Below are 17884 nucleotides of genomic sequence, written 5' to 3' on the forward strand. Positions count from 1 at the left end.
ACCTGCTGGAGTAGCTCAGTTCCATGGGGCATTTGTGCTGCCTGGCACAACCAAACCTGAGTGCCTCAGCCAAACTGGGGCTCCTTCCACAGTGCTTCCAAATCCAGGAGCCAGCCTCTGTGAGTGCCTGGCCCATGCAGAGCTGCTCTCAAAGACGACTGAGTAAGGTGGCTGAGTGGTGACTGTGGCTCACACAGCTGCAGTGAGCACTTGTGTGGCTTTCCCACAGTCAGTCCCAGCTGTTCCCATGATCTCTCTGAGAGTTGGCAGCACATGAGTCTGGTTACAGATGAGAATACTTAGGCTCAGGGAGGCTATCTAGCAATCCCATTTCGTTCAAACACATTTTTATTGAGTATCTGCTCTGTGCCAGTCACTGTACTACCCTGTTTTCCCAAAAATAAGACCTAGCCGGACAATCAGCCCTAATGCATCTTTTGGAGCAAAAATTAATATAAAACCGGTCGTATATAAGAACCGGTATATTATATTATGTTATGTTATGTTATGTTATGTTACGTTACATTATATTATATTTATTATATAAGACCCGGTCTTATATCATAGTAAAATAAGACCGGGTCTTATATTAATTTCTGCTCTAAAAGACGCATTAGACCTGATTGTCCAGCTAGGTCTTATTTTCAGGGAAACACGGTGGAAACACGGTAGGTGCTGGGATTAAAAAGATCATCCTCAGGGTTCACAGTGCAAAAGGGAAGAAAAACCCCTAAACAGATCGTTTCAAACCAATATAATAGCTTGAAGCTGCACGGATTGGGCGGGGCACTGCCAGCGATCGGGTGTTGGGTGGCATTGTTGGCAGGTGGGGCTGGAGAAAAAGATCAAGTTGGGTTGTGGAGCAACTTGAGAGGCTCCAGTTTGAACACACATTTATCAGCGGCACTTGAAAGATTTGAACGCGGGGCACTGGACGGGTCAGATTTGCGAACCAGCGTTTCAAGAACAACTGTGACAATTCGAGTGTCTACTCCACGCCAGGGTGGTGCTCGCCTCTTGACGGGTATTACATCGTAAGGTTTAAGCAGCTCTCCTGAGAACACTCAGGGACCAGGGCTTTGCTGGGAGCTCTCTCTGCATACACGTGGGTGTTGATGGGGAGGCTGCGGGGACCGAGTGAATGGCAGACCTGGCTTCGGGCAGTTCTTGGGCCCATCTCTCGCGCGGCACAGGAAGGAGATAGGTGGTGCGCCCAGCCATTGCGTAGACCCACTGCCCGGGGTCTGGAGAAGGGAGGACAGCGATCCCGGCAGGGGGCTAAGAGGCCACCCCATCCCAGGGCACCAGAGTCTGGAGCTTGGAGGGGTGGGAAGGCGCCGCGCCGGGGCTTGGCTGGAGCGAGAAGAAATGGCTCCTCCCCTGCCCCGCCGCGGTCCGTCGGGGCGCTGGGCTGGGCGCCGCGGGAGCCGCAGCCTTTTCCGGGGGGCGGGCCCGGCGGCGCTCCGGCTCCTGCCCCGACAGGTGCGCGCCGCGCGCAGGAATGCGAGCAGTCTGACTCACCAGCGCCTCCTTCCTACCTGCCGCCGCCCCATAAAGCGGCCCACTCCCCCTCCCCGCCGCCCGCCCCACTGCAGCCCGCCCTCCCGACAGTCCGGTTCGCCGCGCCCCTGCAGCCCAGCCGCCGAACAGAGTTCAGCGCGGGGAGGGCGCAAGTCCGCGCCGAGGTAGGTGCAGCCTCCCACCCTGCAGGCGCCGGGGACACGGGCGCAGCGCGGGAGGGCAGTAGCAGGTCGTCGGGCCGCACCACGCTCGCCCCTCCAGGTCCCAGAGCAGCCAGGGGTAGGTGCCCATTCTGGGACCTGGGAGGGAGGAGAAGTTGAGTGCCCACCCCAGCCTGGTCCACTATGCAGGGGAGCAGGTTGGGACGGCCGGCTGGCTTTTGTTTCCAGGTTCTTCGCTTTCCTGAAGGCTGATGGGCTCTAGCCCCTCTGCCTGCGTTGCCCAGGGTAGGTGCCCAGCCTGCCAGGGTGTGCCCAAGGGGCAGCTGGGGGCAAAGGGGCAGAGAACTAGAGAAGGCTCTTGGCTGTCAGACCTCTGGGCTAGAGGAGGGTAGCAGGGAGAGAGGCCTGGGTGTTGGGTGGCTGTTGGGGACAAGTGGGCAGAAACCAGCTGCAGCTGGTAGGCCTACTAGGCTGGGCCTCTCGGGTTTGTAAAGAAGGTGGAACAGCCCCATAGAGGCAAAGGCCCTTCCTGTTGGACTGGCCAGGGCCTCTTTTATGCGGTGCACAGTCCAGCTGAGGTCTGGGGAGTCCCTGACTCTCCTCTTTTGGCCAAGCACATGTCTGCCCTCCCCACAAAGCCAGCTCAGGACACCCTTCCTCCAGGAAGCTCATCCAACAGCCCTGGGGACTGTGCCCACCACTGTAATCTGCTCCAGTGCCTGCCCCCTTTCCCACCCACTCGGCCCATGGGTGGTCCTCTGGTTGTGGCTCTAGGTGGCTTTCTAGGGCAGTAGCTGGACTCCTCCTTCTCCCACTATGGCCTTGCCATACCCTGAGCCTGAGGACTGGGCACAAGTGCCATGGTTGTTACTGCCTCTAACAGAGCTGGAAGTGAAGGCTGAGGGTCTCCACCCTGGGGGTTGAGGGGAGAAAAGAGAGCTTGAGGGACATCAGGGAAGAAGTGCCTGTCTCCTTGACCCTGGTTTCCGTGGGTGAGACAGCAGCCGAGGAAGCAGGAGATGGGAAAGCAGAGAGAGAGCTGTGGTGGGCAGGTACAGGGCTAAGCTAGTGTCCCGTGGGTTGGGAGCGGCAGTGGGTGTGGGGAGAGCCTCTGAGCATGTGGGTCATAGTGTGTGTGCATGTCCCTGTGTGCTGAAAGTGACAACATTCAGGGTGGCAGTCACATACTCCCTGGAGCGGCTGGTACATAAAAAGGTCCAGCAGCCTGGTGGGGCCCAGGGTGGCCTGGAGAGTGCCCCATCCAGCCCTCCCTGACCACATGTTCCGATGGGCCCACCACCCTCTTACATGAAATCTCATTGTTTTTAACATCAACAACTACTTTTACAACTTTTTAAACACAGATTGAGTGCATAGCTAGCCTGCTGTCATTTTATAGCCTCTGAGGATAACATAAAGTTTAAATGGGGGGGGTTGGACTGCTGGGGTCCCATCCAGGCTCCCCCACTGCTGGCTACAGGATGGGGAAGCCTGACAGCTTTGTGCCTTGTCTCCTCATCTGGGGAGTGGGGATAATGCAACCTCTCCCACTGGGTCTCTGTGCAGAGTAGATAGCAGTTGTGTACATGAAGTGCTGGGCTCGTGCTGCTGTGTGCCCAGTCTGTGGGCACCAGAGGATGAGTAAGAGCCAGCTCAGCCCTGCAGTGCCTGTACCTGTGTGTGTAATGGTGCCGCAGGGAGGCCCAAGTCTGCAGCCATATTGTGTAGCATGTGGGTGTGGTGCCTACGCCCCAGGCTGCAGAAAAGGCATTTCCCCCAAGGAGCGCTCCCTCCGCTGGCTCAGGGCTCCCTTATCCCAGCTGGCTTTGCCTGTGGATGTGTTGGAGCTGCCAGTGTCCTCCTGGAGAGTGCATGCATGGGAAGGAGGGAGGTAATGCCTTCCTGCCCCCCCCCACCATGGGCCTCCCAGGCATTGTAGGGGCCTCAGGGGACTGTCCCTGCCCCATGAGCCCAGGACTGAGAAAGGGTGGGGGGGGTGGAGGTGGGAGGCAGGGGGTATAGTGTGGTCTTGGATCATCGGGGGACTAGCCCTAGAGAAAGAGGCCAGGCTAACTTCCCACAGGCCTAACTTCTGCAGGCCTGCTGGCTCTGGCCAGTCCCTTCTCTTCCCGAGGCAGCAGGCTGCCCATCTTTTAAAAGGCCTCAGGGATGCTAGTGTCTGCCCTGAAGACCACTGATGAGCTGAGACGGTTTAATAGTGACCCCCAAGGCAAATGGCGCTCCTGGGGCGGCTGGTACAGTGTATGTGTGTTTGGGGCGGTGGGGAAGAGAGGGGACTGGAATCTAGCTCCAAGCTAACTTTTGAAAGGGTGAACCGCCCAGAGGCCTCGAAAACTCAACTCTGGGGCAGGCAGAGGTGGGGTAGGGCAGGGAATTCCACCTCTGATGGGCCAGACAGCCACTGAGGAACCTGCCTCCTCCTGCCACAGGCCCCATATATGGAGAGGGGCCCCTCTCCTCCTGGCTGCACCACCCTCACCAGAGGGCAAGTGGGTCAGGAGAGGGAGGGGTCAGGAAGGTAGAGCCAGGCCCTCTAGAGGTGGCCCCCCTATTTGGTGGCTGTACCTTGCCAAACCTGACCCAGGCCCACTGGGGTCTGAAGGGCAAAAGCAGAAGCAGCCCTGCCCTCAGGGACCCAGCACAGAGACCTGGCACCGGGATAAGCTCAAAGGCAAGAGGGTAGGACCCTCCCTGGGCAGGCTGCAGGCCTGCAGGCGTGTAGCCACTCCATGGATGGCAAGGAAGGGGGCAGTGGAAAAGAGGAGTCAGAGGCCCTGGGCACTGCCACTCGCAGGCTGGGTGGCCTTGAAATATCATGGGAGAGCTCAGAGCCTCACTTTCCACACCTGTGCGATGGGAATGGTAGCCTCTCCTGTGGAGCTCTGGTAGGACCCAGTGAGCTGACGGCACAGATCAGAGCTGTAGAGGTGTTGTGTGTTAATTATTACTGTTATACAGGATGAAGAGGATGGCAGGGCCGCATCCCAGCCCATGGACCAGGCTGCTGCTGGCAACCCTGCTGAGTGTCAGCTTCCCCGGGGACATGGGTGAGTCTGGCACGCCCCTGCAGCACCCCTCCTGGTGGGGGCACACCTTCAAGGCACTGCCCTCACATGGGGACTTTTCACAGGGTGTCTCGCCCAGATACTCACTCAGCTATTCAACAAACCGACCACTGCACACAGTGAGGGCTGGGGATCCATGAGCCTGACAACACCGGGGGGTGGAGACTTGGTCTAGAAGAGAGAGGACACCCACTCAGAGCAAAGAAGCACTCGTAGGATGTGCTGAAGCCTCAAAAACAGTCAGAAAGTTTTGTAGGAACTCAGAGGAGAGAGAAGACTCATCACCTGCTCTCCAGGTGCCTGTGGTTGGCAAATGACTGGAGCCAGCTCCTACCCATGTGGCCTGTCGGCTGTGGCCACATTGATAGCGTGAAATAGACTGGGGGGGGGCACTATTTACACCATGGAGACTAGCAAATGCTGCAGGTCAGGGCTTCTGCTGTCTCCCCAGAGCCATTGTTAAATGGTGACAAGGAGCCATTGCCGGAAGCCCGGGAGACCAGCCCTAACCCTACTAGGTCCTTCCTATAGTTTTACCTGAACAGAACCAGGGGGAATCCCAGTAATCTTTGGGAAAACTCTGGAATTTTACCTCATATATATACATACAACCTACTGTGTGCCAGGCCTTGGGTTAGGTACTAGGGACACAGCAATAAACAAGACAGACACAGTCCCCTTTACTCTGGAGGAGTGGGCAAGAGGGACCACCAGGAGATCCCCGCCAGCAGATGGGCCAGTGCCTCTGTCTCAGCCCCCACCATCCTTCCCTCTGGACTCGGATGGGAAGTTCCAGGTTTGAGCACTGACTTTGCCCGTTTCTGGCTGTCCGACCTGGGGCAGACCACGTTACTGCCGGCCTTTGTTTCCTCCTCTGTGAACTGGGGAGAGACGCCCCACCTCTCACGTGAGGATACTGGTGGGGAAGGGCTCCATGTTGGCGAGGTCTGTCTCAGTGGTCTGCCCATCCCTCAGCAAACCGCTGCAAGAAGGCCCAGGTGAAGAGCTGCACCGAGTGCATCCGTGTGGACAAGGATTGCGCCTACTGCACCGATGAGGTGAGCTGCTGCTGGCTGGCCTGCCGTCTTTAGCCAGGGCCATCTCCCCAACCTGGGTGCCCGCCTCACCACACCCTACCCCGGCTCTGGAGAAGTCCAATGAGCCATACCCTCTGCCCAGCCTCAGGGAATAAATCCAGGGTTGGGACAGCCAGGGGACAGGCTGCTCCCTTTGACCCCGTCTCCTTCTGGCCAGATGTTCAAGGAACGGCGATGCAACACCCAGGCAGAGCTGCTGGCCGCGGGCTGCCGGCCGGAGAGCGTGGTGGTCATGGAGAGCAGCTTCGAGATCACAGAGGTGCCCAGAGCTGGGGTCACGGGAAGTGGGCCGTCCATGCTCAAGGCTGGCTATCTATGGGGGTCCATTGTGTCCCCAGCTGGGTTGAGAGGCTCCCCGTCAGGTCTCTGGAGTGACCCTGCAGCCAGCTGTCCCTCTCCCCTGGTCACAGGAGACCCCGATCGACACCACCCTTCGCCGCAGCCAGGTGTCCCCCCAGGCGTTGCAGGTCCGCCTGCGGCCAGGCGAGGAACGGCACTTTGAGCTGGAGGTGTTCGAGCCACTGGAGAGCCCCGTGGACCTGTACATCCTCATGGACTTCTCCAACTCCATGTCTGATGATCTGGACAACCTCAAGCAGATGGGACAGCACCTGGGTACAGCTGGGCCGGCATGGAGGACAGGGGGGCAGGGTGGCCTCACCCAGCTGGCTGGGCACCTGCTCAGGAGGCCAGGGCTCAGGACAGCAGCACCCAGCCCACAAGGAAGGACAGGACATCAGAACTGCCCCCTCAGTAGTCCCCACATTTTCAGGGCGGGGTCGTCAAGGTCCGGGACTGCAGAGAAGGCTACCTTCTCCAGCTTGCTCCGTGCCTGACTCTGGCTTCCCCCAAGTCCTGTTTCCCTATCTGTAAATAGGGACAAGGGCTATTGTGAGCGTGAATTGATACCCAGCATGCAAGGAGTTGACAATAGGTTTTTCCCTCCTCTTCCTCCTTGCCGAGCCAGCCCGGATCCCCTGTGTTGATGTGGGGATGTTGGGGCTCAGCTGCTCCCTCTTTTTTCTGTTGACACCCAGCCGAGGTCCTGAGCCAACTCACCAGAGACTATACTATTGGATTTGGCAAGTTTGTGGACAAAGTCAGCGTGCCTCAGACAGACATGAGGCCTGAGAAGTGAGTGACAGAGTGGGCAGGGGTCCTGCCGTGTGTCCCACCTCCTCTCTACCCAGGCACTTCCAAGTCTTTTGGCTGAAATGAGCCAAGGGGGTGGCTTCCCAGAGCGGGTGGGCACAGGGGAATGTGGGGTCTTCTCCCCTTGAGTCTCTTTCTTTTTCCTTCCCACTTCTGCCCAGACTAAAGGAGCCCTGGCCCAACAGTGAACCCCCCTTCTCCTTCAAGAATGTCATCAGCCTGACAGACGATGTTGACGAGTTCCGGAGGAAACTGCAAGGAGAGCGGATCTCAGGCAACCTGGACGCACCCGAAGGTGGTTTTGATGCCATCCTGCAGACGGCCGTGTGCACGGTGAGTGCCAGGGAGGGATCTCCCAGCCTAAATGAGGGCTGTGCTTCTCTACAAGGGCACGAGCTGCCCACTGGCCTGCTTTGGGGTCAGGCAGAGGCCCCCACGCCGCTAAGACAGGCTCTGACACTCTGGGTGGCTCTCAATTACAGTCCGGATTTAGATGTGAGGAGCCACAGTCCCTCAGCTCGAGCAGTCACAGCCTACTTTTGCATTGGCCATCGAGGCCGACAGGAGTCCTGCACGTCTGGAATCTTCAGTGTCCTGAGGCCAGCCTCCCACCCAATCAATCCATTAATGCCAGTCTCCCAGAACCCATAAGCTGCTCAGTCTCCAATTGTGCTCGGTAGCTGCAGAGGGTACTTTTTTTTTTTTTTTAAGTTTTTTTTGTTTTGTTTTGTTTTGTTTTGTTTTTGGTTGTTGAGAGCCCACTGGCCCATGTGGGAATCGAACCGGCAACCTTCGGAGTTAGGAGCATGGAGCTCCAACCGCCTGAGCCACCGGGCCAGCCCCAAGGGTACTTCTTTTTATGTACACATCAATTTTTTCATTTTGAAAATAATATCCCCATGTAACAGACAATTTGGAAAACAAAGAACAGAAATTGCGCATAATATCCCGCTGATAGTCAACCAGCTTATTTTGTTCCCTTTTCCTTATTTTATGTAGCTGGAACTTGCTTATGTAGTCTGAAACTTGCTTTTTTGTTTTCTCTTAACGCTATCATAAGCATTTTCTCTTTTGTAAGACACAGTTTTCAAAATCACCCCATGTATTTTCTAACAACTTGCCACGTACTGCTGTGCTTACTTTATTTAACGGCCTTTTCCTTTAAAGTGACATGGGATACATTTTCCTGTGCAGTTAAAATAGTCTCGAGGGTGGTTCAGACCTTGTGAGGACAGTCACACGGTTCAGACCTTGCATGGTGCCCACTCTGTGCACAGGGCTTCGTCCATTTCCCGTTGCCCATCACTGGTGTCCGGTTTTCAGTGTCATCACTCATGTGCCGTCGGTTACGTGCGTCATTCATGATGGTGGCATGCTGTGCGCTCTGTGGCCTAGCAGAGCCCCATGTTGGGACCCACTTCCGCTGCCCCACATGACACTGCAGTGAATGTCGTCAGCAGGCAGCCTGCTCCGTAGGCATCCACTCCTTACTGTCCCCAGGGTGACATCGGCTGGCGCCCTGATAGCACCCACCTGCTGGTGTTCTCCACTGAGTCGGCTTTCCACTACGAGGCTGACGGTGCCAACGTGCTGGCCGGCATCTTGAATCGCAATGACGAGAGATGCCACCTGGACGCCACAGGCACCTACACGCAGTACAGGGCACAGGATTACCCGTCGGTGCCAACGCTGGTGCGCCTGCTTGGCAAACACAACATTATCCCCATCTTTGCTGTCACCAACTACTCCTACAGCTACTACGAGGTATGTGGCGGGTGGCCTGGGCCTCACTGAGCGAACGGAAGGCGGGTGACGGGGGTCCATGGAGCTTCTCAGACACTCTTTCCCCTTTCCTTCCCTTCTTCTCCCATCTTCCATACGCCCTTCCTCATTCCCCCCCTTCCTCTCAAAACCTCCAGGGTGTGCCCTGGTGAGGAGGGGAGGTGATGTGTCCATCAGCCAACCCAGGTGACGGCTAAGAGGGCAGGCTGTGGAATCACCAGCAGGTTCCAGGCCTTAGCGACCCCATCTGCAAAGTGGGGATAACCCCAGACCTGTGGTCTGGATTCAAGGAGATGACACTTGTCAAGGCTTAGCCTGGGGCCTGGCATTCTCTCCTGCAGAAGCTGCGCACGTATTTCCCCGTGTCCTCGCTGGGGGTGCTGCAGGAGGATTCGTCCAACATCGTGGAGCTGCTGCAGGAGGCGTTCAATGTGAGGGGCAGTGCAGGCTCAAGTCCGAGTCCTTCTGGGGCAGGGCTGGAGAGGAGGCGGAATGGGCAAAGGAGGTCTCAAGTCAGGCTTGACTAATAGGATAGACCAGTGAGGAAGGGGCCCTGGGGCCCTGGGGAGCCCACCTGGGCCAGGTCCCAGGCTCCTGTGGGCTCCGCCACGTTGACCCCCACACCCCAGTCCTCCATGCAGGTGGGGGTGGAGCGCAGCCAGGCCAGGCCAGAGTGGATGAGCCCAGCCTCCCCCAGACCACTGATCACCTGCCCTCTTTTAGCGCATTCGCTCCAACCTGGACATCCGGGCCCTGGACAGCCCCCGCGGCCTGCGGACAGAGGTCACCTCCAAGATGTTCCAGAAGACGAAGACTGGGTCCTTTCACATCCGGAGAGGGGAAGTGGTACGCCTCCATGGGGGCCCCGGCGCAGGGAGGGCAGGCACAGCGCCCTGCGAGAGGGGCTCTGTCTGAACAGAGGTGAAGAGTGTGGCCTCCAGAGTCAGACAGGCCTGGATGTGAAGGCGTCTGCGTCAGCCCCTTGGATGAGCTTGACACTTTCCTCACTTATCAATAATCTCAGCTGCACAGCAGGATTACTGTACATGGAGCTCAGAGCGTGGCTCCGATGAGTGTGTGGGCCCAAGGAGGCTGTTACTGTCATTGTTATGATTAAGTAACTGTGCCGGGAAGAAGGACGCTTTCAGCCCTGAGGAAGGGCAGGCAGGGAGCCAGATGTCAGGGACCAGGCACATCCTGAAGCTTGACGGTCAAGGGCCTTCAGGCACAACGGCCCCTGGTGGCCTGGCGGGCCGGCCTGGGCTGACAGTGGGGTCTCCGCAGGGCACCTACCAAGTCCAGCTGCGGGCCATCGAGGACGTGGATGGGAGGCACGTGTGCCAGCTGCCAGAAGACGACAAGAAAGGCCACATCCACCTGAAGCCTTCCTTCTCCGATGGCCTCAGGATGGACGTGGGCATTCTCTGTGACGTGTGCGCCTGTGAGCTGGTACGACACGGCCCCCCCGGGTGGGAGGGAAGAGCTGAGCCGTCCAACCCAAGACCTGAGTAGGGAAGCAGAGCCTCCTGTGGCCACCTGTCCCTCGCAAGGTGCCCTGAGAGGCCGGGGCAGCGGCCCCCCATACACCCTACCATGTTCTTGTTTCAGCAAAAAGAAGTGCAGTCCCCTCACTGCCACTTCCACGGAGACTTCATGTGTGGACATTGTGTGTGCAATGAGGGCTGGTGAGTGTGCAGTGCCCAGGAGGGCAGCGGGGCTGCCCCTGGGCACACCCGGGATGCCCGGCTGAGGGTGGCTGGTGGGCCATAGAAAGCGCTAGGAGAGAGGCACGTCCAGTTGTTAGGTGGATCCAGTTTAAAGCACTTTGAAATACATAGATACACAGATTATCACAGGAAAGACATACATGAATCAGGACAGTGGTGGCTGTCAGGGCGTAGGGACTGGGTATTGGGGGACAAGCACAGGAGGGAGACTGACTCTTCACTCCCTCCTTTTTGTACCTTCAGTGTTCTGAACCGTGTGCACATATAACCTAATCAGAAATGAGCTCATAGATGAAGGGTAGTAAGGCTTTTAAAACTTTAAGATATTGAACAAGCCTGTCATGAGGAAGCAACATGGGAGGGTGTCCTAGGGGACTGGGGTTTGAGTCAGCTCAGCCACTGCTGTCTGCATGACTTGGACCCACCGTGGGCCTCTCAGCGCCTCAGTTTCCTCATCTGTAAAATGAGATGGTAAAAGCCCCAGCCTTCTCCCAGGCTGTAGGGAAGTAAGTTGGTTCCTCCCTCAGGAGTGGCAAAAACTGCAACTGCTCCACCGGCTCGCTGAGTGACACACAGCCCTGCCTGCGGGACGGCGAGGACAAGCCGTGCTCGGGGCGTGGCGAGTGCCAGTGTGGGCAATGCGTGTGCTATGGTGAAGGCCGCTACGAGGGTCAGTTCTGCGAGTACGACAACTTCCAGTGTCCCCGTACCTCTGGGTTCCTGTGCAATGGTGAGCTCAGCAGCCATGGCGGCCAGTGCTGGGGGTGTGGGACAGTGAGGGTGGCCTGGGTGCCCAGCCCCTGTCCTGCCCTACTGGTCTCCCATCAGGACCCTGGTTGGGAGCGCCCGGCTGTGAGTCAGAATCCCCAAGTTTAGACCCAGCCCTCCTTTGGACTCCCTGAGTGCTCCCTCAACTCCAGTCCCAACCTGGACCTCTCTCCCCCTCTATAAACTTGATGCCCAAGGCCAGCGTGACATCCCGCTTGTGTTTAGGACCCTGACTTCCCTGAGGTCCACCAGTCTGTGTCCACCTCCCTTCTTCACTCTCCTATCTCATCAGGGTGGGTACCACCCAGCTCTACCCTCAGGGGTTGGTGGCATATGGATGGCATGGCGATCTTTTCTTTCTCAGAAGATGCTACATTTCTAGCAGGCATGGCCTGAAGTTACATGTCTTCTGTAGCCCCCCAAGACCTAACACAGTGTGACCCAAGCCATGGGCACAATATCGGCCAAAGCTTCTGAGCTGGGCAGGAGTCATAGGACCCAGACAGGTGCCACATGGAAGGATTGAATGGTTGAATGGAGGAGGATGAATGAAAATCCAATATCAAATACTTATTAAGCCTCAACTGTATATTTGCCACTGGGGATTGAGCCCCTGCTTTTCTACCGTTTTGTCCATTCTTGCTTTTGTCTGGCATCTCTCCTTTTCAACTATCCATCCCAAAGCGTGCTCGGAGAAATAAAAGGAGAAGGCAGTACATCTGGAGAAAGGCACACATCTGGCACAGGCAGGGCTTCAAGAGAGGAGCGGAGGGAGATGCTTGCTGGGGAAGGAGGCAAGGCCAGAGCACGAGGGTTTGGCTTCCAGTCCAAGAAGCGTCCAATTCTAATCTAGTTCAAACTTTTTCTTAAACGGCCAGGAAATAAATGACTTCAGGTTTGTGGTCTCTGTCACAACAACTCAGCTCTGCATTGTAGCAGAAAGCAGCATAGATAATATGTAAACAAATGAGTGTGAGTGCGGCTATGTTCTAATAAAACTTTTACAAAAACAGGTAGTGAGGTGGATTGGCCTGTACGCCATAGTGAATCAATACTTAATCTAGTCTGTGAATATTGGATTTTATCCTTTGGGCAAAAGGGAGTCATTGGAGGTTTTGATTTTATTTTCTAGCTATTTGTACGTTAACTTTTGTATCCAGCCACCTTGCTAAACTCACTTATGAAATCTAATAATTTACCTGGAGATTTTTCTTGATATTTTGTGACATGTTCTTGATACTTGCAAATAATGACAGTTTTAATTCTTACTTTCCAGTACTTCTATGTTTTATTTCTTTTTCTTACCTTATTACATTGGTAAGTTCTTAACATTAGTTAAGATTAACATTAGTTGGTAAGTTCTTAACATTAGACTCATTAGTGGTTCTTAAACAGGGGAGCCACATGACTGGATTTGTGTTTTGAGATGGTCACTCTGGCTGCAGAGAGGAAAGTAGAAGGCGGGATGGAGTGGGGGCAGATGGAGGGAAAGAAATTCCAAGAAATAGAGGAAGAGATGGCTCTGCCCCTGGCTGGAGACATCCTAGCTCCCAAGGCTCATCTCCCATGGGCCCTCCCTGGCAGGTGGCAGCCTGGACTGCAGGTGTGAATGAGCTCTCCTCTCCCTTCCCTCCTCCTCTCTGCAGACCGGGGACGCTGCTCCATGGGCCAGTGTGTGTGTGAGCCTGGCTGGACAGGCTTGAGCTGTGACTGTCCTCTCAGCAATGCTACCTGCATCGACAGCAATGGGGTAGGTCTGGGCATGAGGCAGGCAGTATGGGGTGACAGAGGGCACCCCAGTCAGGATCACCTACCTTCTCAGGCAGGGATGGGGGTGCAGCTAGCTCACTGGCGCTTCTCCTTTAGGGCATCTGTAATGGGCGTGGCCACTGCAAGTGTGGCCGCTGCCAATGCAACCAGCAGTCTCTTTACACGGACACTATCTGCGAGATCAACTACTCAGCGGTGAGACCAGGATGGCTGGGGTGTGGGCATGGGAACCCTGGGCACAGGGCGAGGTGGACAGGAGGGAATGAGCCTGGTGCCACAGGAGCGAGCTGGACAAGGGTGTGAGGTTGGGGGAGTGGGCCTGACAGAGGCCCACCCAGCACAGTGCCCGTCTGCTCCTCCTCTCCCACCAGGTCCGTCTGGGCCTCTGTGAGGACCTGCGCTCCTGCGTGCAGTGCCAGGCCTGGGGCACTGGTGAGAAGAAGGGGCGCACGTGCGAGGAGTGCAGCTTCAAGGTCAAGGTGGTTGATGAGCTTAAGAAAGGTATGGATCAGGGGCCAAGGCCCAGGGGTGCTGAGAGCCTAGGCAGGGGGGAATCCAGGAAGGTAGGGGTGTCACTCACATGGGCAGGGGGTATAGAGCAGGGCAGGCAGCTCGTAATCCAAGTTGAGGTAACACAGTCCAGACAGAGGTTCCAGACCTGGGAGGGGTCACAGAATCCAGGCAGGGGCATACGGTGTGGCTGGGGCACACAGAGCTGGGCAGGGGGCACAGCTGATGACGGACCAGAGTCTGGGGCGCGGGCACCAGGCTTGGGCAGGGGACATAGCTGGGCAGGGACAGGAAAGGGGCACATACTTGGGCCATGAGGCTACGCAGCCTCCTCTCTTCTAGGTCAGATCAATTTTCTAGAAGCCCAGCCCCTGAGTGATACTCAGGATGGGTGGGTGGGGGACACAGATTGGCAGCCTTTGACGCCCCTGGGCAGGGCGGGGCAGGGCCCATGCCTGTGTCAAGGGACTTGCGTTCTTCCCCAGGGAGGTGCCTCCTGTCCTGCAGTGGGTGGGGTGGGCCCCAGAGTAGGGGACACCTCACCGGGCCCTGGGGCGCTGTGGGGTGGGGTGGGTGCCCTGCTGACTGTCTGTGGGTTCAGCGGAGGAGGTGGTGGAGTACTGCTCCTTCCGGGATGAGGACGACGACTGCAACTACAGCTACACCGTGGAGGGTGACGGCGCGCCCGGGCCCAACAGCACCGTCCTCGTGCACAGGAAGAAGGGTGAGCTGGCGGCCAGCGGCGGGTGCCCACTCAGAGCGTGGGGGGGAGTGGGCATGGCCTTCCTCCTGCTCTCCCTCTTCCCTCCTAGACTGCCCTCCTGCCTCTTTCTGGTGGCTCATCCCCCTGCTCATCTTCCTGCTGCTGCTCCTGGCACTGCTGCTCCTGCTCTGCTGGAAGTACTGTGCCTGCTGCAAGGTGACAGCTCCCCCAAGGTCCCCACCACAGTCCCCCACCTCCCCACCAGGGTCCCCGTAGGTGGCAGAGACCAGGCAAACCCACGTCTTCTGCCCAGCTCTAGTGCCTTCCCCTTCCCAACCACTCACCTCTGCCAACCATGAGCGAGCAGCTAGCTACCTGGGAGCACCTAGTCTGGAGTGAACCACACGCAAAGGGCCATGGGAGCCAACAGGGAAGGAAGGACACAGGAAAGCACGGAGGGTGGCATTGCATGGGCAGAAGCATCGCCCTGTAGTAACCTCCAGCATTGAGGGATATTAGCATGTGTTGCAGAGAAAGAGGTCTGTGATCAAATACATTTGATCTCCGGACTTCTGCAGGACTTCTCAGAGCCTTTGATCTAGCTGTATGCATAGTGAAACTATAAGAGGAGCATGGGGAATGCAGTGCTTCTCAAATGGGTTTGATCACAGAACCTTTACAAAGCATCTGGCAGGACCATGCATCTCACGGCACAAATTTTGGGAACTCTCTGTGCCCATCACTCTCTTACCCACCCTGTGTGCCCCACACCTGGATCCTTACAAGTGCCTGGATATCCTGGTGTCTGGGGGAGGCACTGTGGCTTCTCTGGACCATTGGAGTGGGTGGGGGTGGTGACTGGAGGGGCTTACCTGGGCTGGGACAAGCCCTCATCCTCACCTCTTGTCCCCTAGGCCTGCCTGGCACTTCTCCCTTGCTGTAACCGAGGTATGGGCCCGGCATTGGCAGAGGTGGTGAGGCTCTGAGCACTCTTTCCTCCAGTTAGGGTGGAGGGGCAGTGAGGGCTGAGTCTGGAATTGAGGCGGGAGGCCCCGGGGTCCCACCTGAAGGGGTGTGGCTGGGGAGGGCTTAGGAAGGGCCCCATGCTGAAAACCCTGTCCCACAGGTCACATGGTGGGCTTCAAGGAAGACCACTACATGCTGCGGGAGAACCTGATGGCCTCGGACCACCTGGACACGCCCATGCTGCGCAGTGGGAACCTCAAGGGGCGTGACACGGTCCGCTGGAAGGTCACCAACAATGTGCAGCGGCCCGGCTTTGCCACTCACGCTGCCAGCACCAACCCCACAGAGTTGGGTGAGGGCCAGGGCTGGGTGCTGCAGTCTTGGCGGTGCCCTTGGGGCCTGGGGCGTGCTCATTGTGGTCTGGGATCACACCGTTCCTGTTTTCTCTGGGTGCCTGCACCCACAGGCACAGGTCTGGCCACCTTCTGTCTTACCTGATGGCTACAGGCCTCAGGTCCCCAGCCAGCCGCTTGTCCCCTATCCTAGCATGGCTCCTGGAGGGGGCTTCCGTGGTGACTGCTGTATATGGGACTGACCACCCCCATCCCTGCCTGCCTCTAGTGCCCTATGGCCTGTCCCTGCGCCTTGCCCGCCTTTGCACCGAGAACCTGCTGAAGCCTGACACTCGAGAATGTGACCAGCTGCGCCAGGAGGTGGAGGAGAATGTAAGGGCCAAAGAAGCCGTTCCCCAGGCAACCGGCATCTCTGGGCACGGGTGTGATACCGGTGGGTGGGAAAGCAATGGGAAAGCAGCTGCGGAACCTGGGCTTTCCGGGTGGGAAAGAGGCGCGTCCTTGGACATCTGCCTGGCATGGAGTCGTCCTGGGACCTGTTCCCTGTGAATGTTTCCTGAAGGGGACGAGGCCGTGGGCATGCCCATGGGTATGCCCCCAGCCAACCCTGAGGAGTCCTCTGGCCTGGATGGCTCTGGGTAGAGGCTCACCCAGGGCCCCTGTTTCATGGCCTTCCCTTGCCTGGCAGCTGAACGAGGTGTACAGACAGATCACAGGCGCTCACAAGCTCCAGCAGACTAAGTTCCGGTAGGTCCTGGGTGCCCGGGATTGGGTGGGGGAGCTGCCCCAGGGACCATCTGGCTCACGGGCCCCTCTTTGTGCGCCCACAGGCAGCAGCCCAATGCTGGGAAAAAGTGAGTTGAAGACACACAGGTTGGACAGCCCCAGCCTCAGCCACCTGCCCCATCTGCCCCCTACTCCACCACCTCCTGCCCCATCTCCAAACTATGGGAAGGGAGGGCCACATGTGTCTATCATGGGTGTAGGACCTTCATTCAAGAAACAGTGATGTGAAGCCCTCACTATGAGCCAGCCCCGGTACAAACAGGGAGACCACAGGGACCCAAACAGACCACCCAGGATCAGGGGGGCCCCGTGCCTGGCTCCATCCCCCCTCCAGGGTCCAGCAGGTCACACACCGCTTTCAGTTCCTACCCTGAGTCCTGGCCCTTCAGGGGGAGAGTGAGTGGGGCCTCCGTGCACAGAGTACAGAACCATGCCATAACGAGTACAGCTCTCGCTGAGCTCGCCACTGTCAGTAAGAGCCATGGAGAACGGCATCTAGAGGGCTGACGATAGGCCAGGCCTTGTTCTCAGGGCTTCACGTGCATGGCTGTCTTACCAACCCTCTCATCAACCCGGTAAGGGAGGCACCATGGCTATTCCCATTTTATAAATGAGGAAGCCGTCTCAGAGAGCTGAAGTGACTTGCTCAAGGTTACCTGACTAAGATATAGGGCCAGGATTTGAACCCAGATCATCTGGTTCAACACCCACACCCTTAGTCTTTGCTGTCTTACATCTACTCCTTGCATCCCCAGCTCTTCTCGGTAAGGTGGGTGAAGGTAGCCCCATTTCACAGGTGAGGACACTGAGGCTCAGGGGGGTGCAGGGGCTTGCCTGAGGCCACAGGGTAAGGTGGTAGCATGGGCCTCCATGACTGCCTGGTTCTGAAGACCATGCACTTTTTACTGCCCTGCATCTTGTTCCTTGGTGGGGAGAGGACACACAGGAGGTGGACAGGGACGAGTGCCAGCCTCCCAGCCAGTCTGACACCTCCCTACCTGCCCCGACCCCCACCCCCACCCCAGGCAGGACCACACCATCGTGGACACGGTGCTGATGGCACCACGCTCGGCCAAACAGCCCTTGCTGAAGCTGACAGAGAAGCACGTGGCTCAGGGGACCTTCCATGAGCTCAAGGTGGCCCCCGGCTACTATACCCTCATTTCGGACCAAGGTAGGTGGGCAGGCTCCCTGCGTGGCACCCCGGTACAAACAGGGCTGCCAATGCCCCATGTCTGACCACCTCCCAACACCCACCCAGACGCCCGGGGCATGGTGGAGTTCCAGGAGGGCGTGGAGCTGGTGGATGTGCGGGTGCCCCTCTTTATCCGGCCTGAGGATGACGATGAGAAGCAGCTGCTGGTAGAGGCCATCGATGTGCCCATGGGCACTGCCACCCTTGGCCGCCGCCTGGTAAACATCACCATCATTAAGGAGCAAGGTGAGTCTGGGTGGGGGAGCAGCGGGTACAAAAGGGGCTCTGGGGCCCCTCGTTCCTCCTG

The 17884-nt window shown here is 57.5% G+C and overlaps 1 protein-coding gene across 4 annotated transcripts in view; it reads left to right on the forward strand.

Moving 5' to 3' along the window:
- The first annotated feature begins 1497 nt into the window (after window positions 1–1497).
- Window positions 1498–17884, forward strand: part of ITGB4 (integrin subunit beta 4) — a 28608-nt gene continuing 12221 nt past the window's right edge. For 2 of the 4 annotated variants that reach the window (XM_081028266.1, XM_081028267.1), the window contains exons 1-25: window positions 1649–1800; window positions 4662–4750; window positions 5744–5826; window positions 6023–6124; window positions 6276–6480; window positions 6903–6999; window positions 7179–7350; window positions 8518–8781; window positions 9141–9230; window positions 9523–9645; window positions 10084–10248; window positions 10408–10484; window positions 11054–11256; window positions 12941–13044; window positions 13161–13259; window positions 13436–13565; window positions 14176–14298; window positions 14387–14493; window positions 15192–15225; window positions 15404–15595; window positions 15865–15968; window positions 16285–16343; window positions 16427–16450; window positions 17408–17556; window positions 17644–17823. In XM_081028266.1, the coding sequence (XP_080884392.1) occupies window positions 4663–4750; window positions 5744–5826; window positions 6023–6124; window positions 6276–6480; window positions 6903–6999; window positions 7179–7350; window positions 8518–8781; window positions 9141–9230; window positions 9523–9645; window positions 10084–10248; window positions 10408–10484; window positions 11054–11256; window positions 12941–13044; window positions 13161–13259; window positions 13436–13565; window positions 14176–14298; window positions 14387–14493; window positions 15192–15225; window positions 15404–15595; window positions 15865–15968; window positions 16285–16343; window positions 16427–16450; window positions 17408–17556; window positions 17644–17823 (2974 nt within the window). In that variant the 5' untranslated portion in view covers window positions 1649–1800; window position 4662. Of the gene's footprint in view, window positions 1801–4661; window positions 4751–5743; window positions 5827–6022; window positions 6125–6275; window positions 6481–6902; window positions 7000–7178; window positions 7351–8517; window positions 8782–9140; window positions 9231–9522; window positions 9646–10083; window positions 10249–10407; window positions 10485–11053; window positions 11257–12940; window positions 13045–13160; window positions 13260–13435; window positions 13566–14175; window positions 14299–14386; window positions 14494–15191; window positions 15226–15403; window positions 15596–15864; window positions 15969–16284; window positions 16344–16426; window positions 16451–17407; window positions 17557–17643; window positions 17824–17884 lie in introns of all 4 variants that reach the window. The other 2 variants (XM_081028264.1, XM_081028265.1) reach the window with 2 other exon arrangements.

This window comes from Rhinolophus hipposideros (assembly GCF_964194185.1).
Source record: "Rhinolophus hipposideros genome assembly, chromosome: 20".
Lineage (NCBI taxonomy): Eukaryota > Metazoa > Chordata > Mammalia > Chiroptera > Rhinolophidae > Rhinolophus > Rhinolophus hipposideros.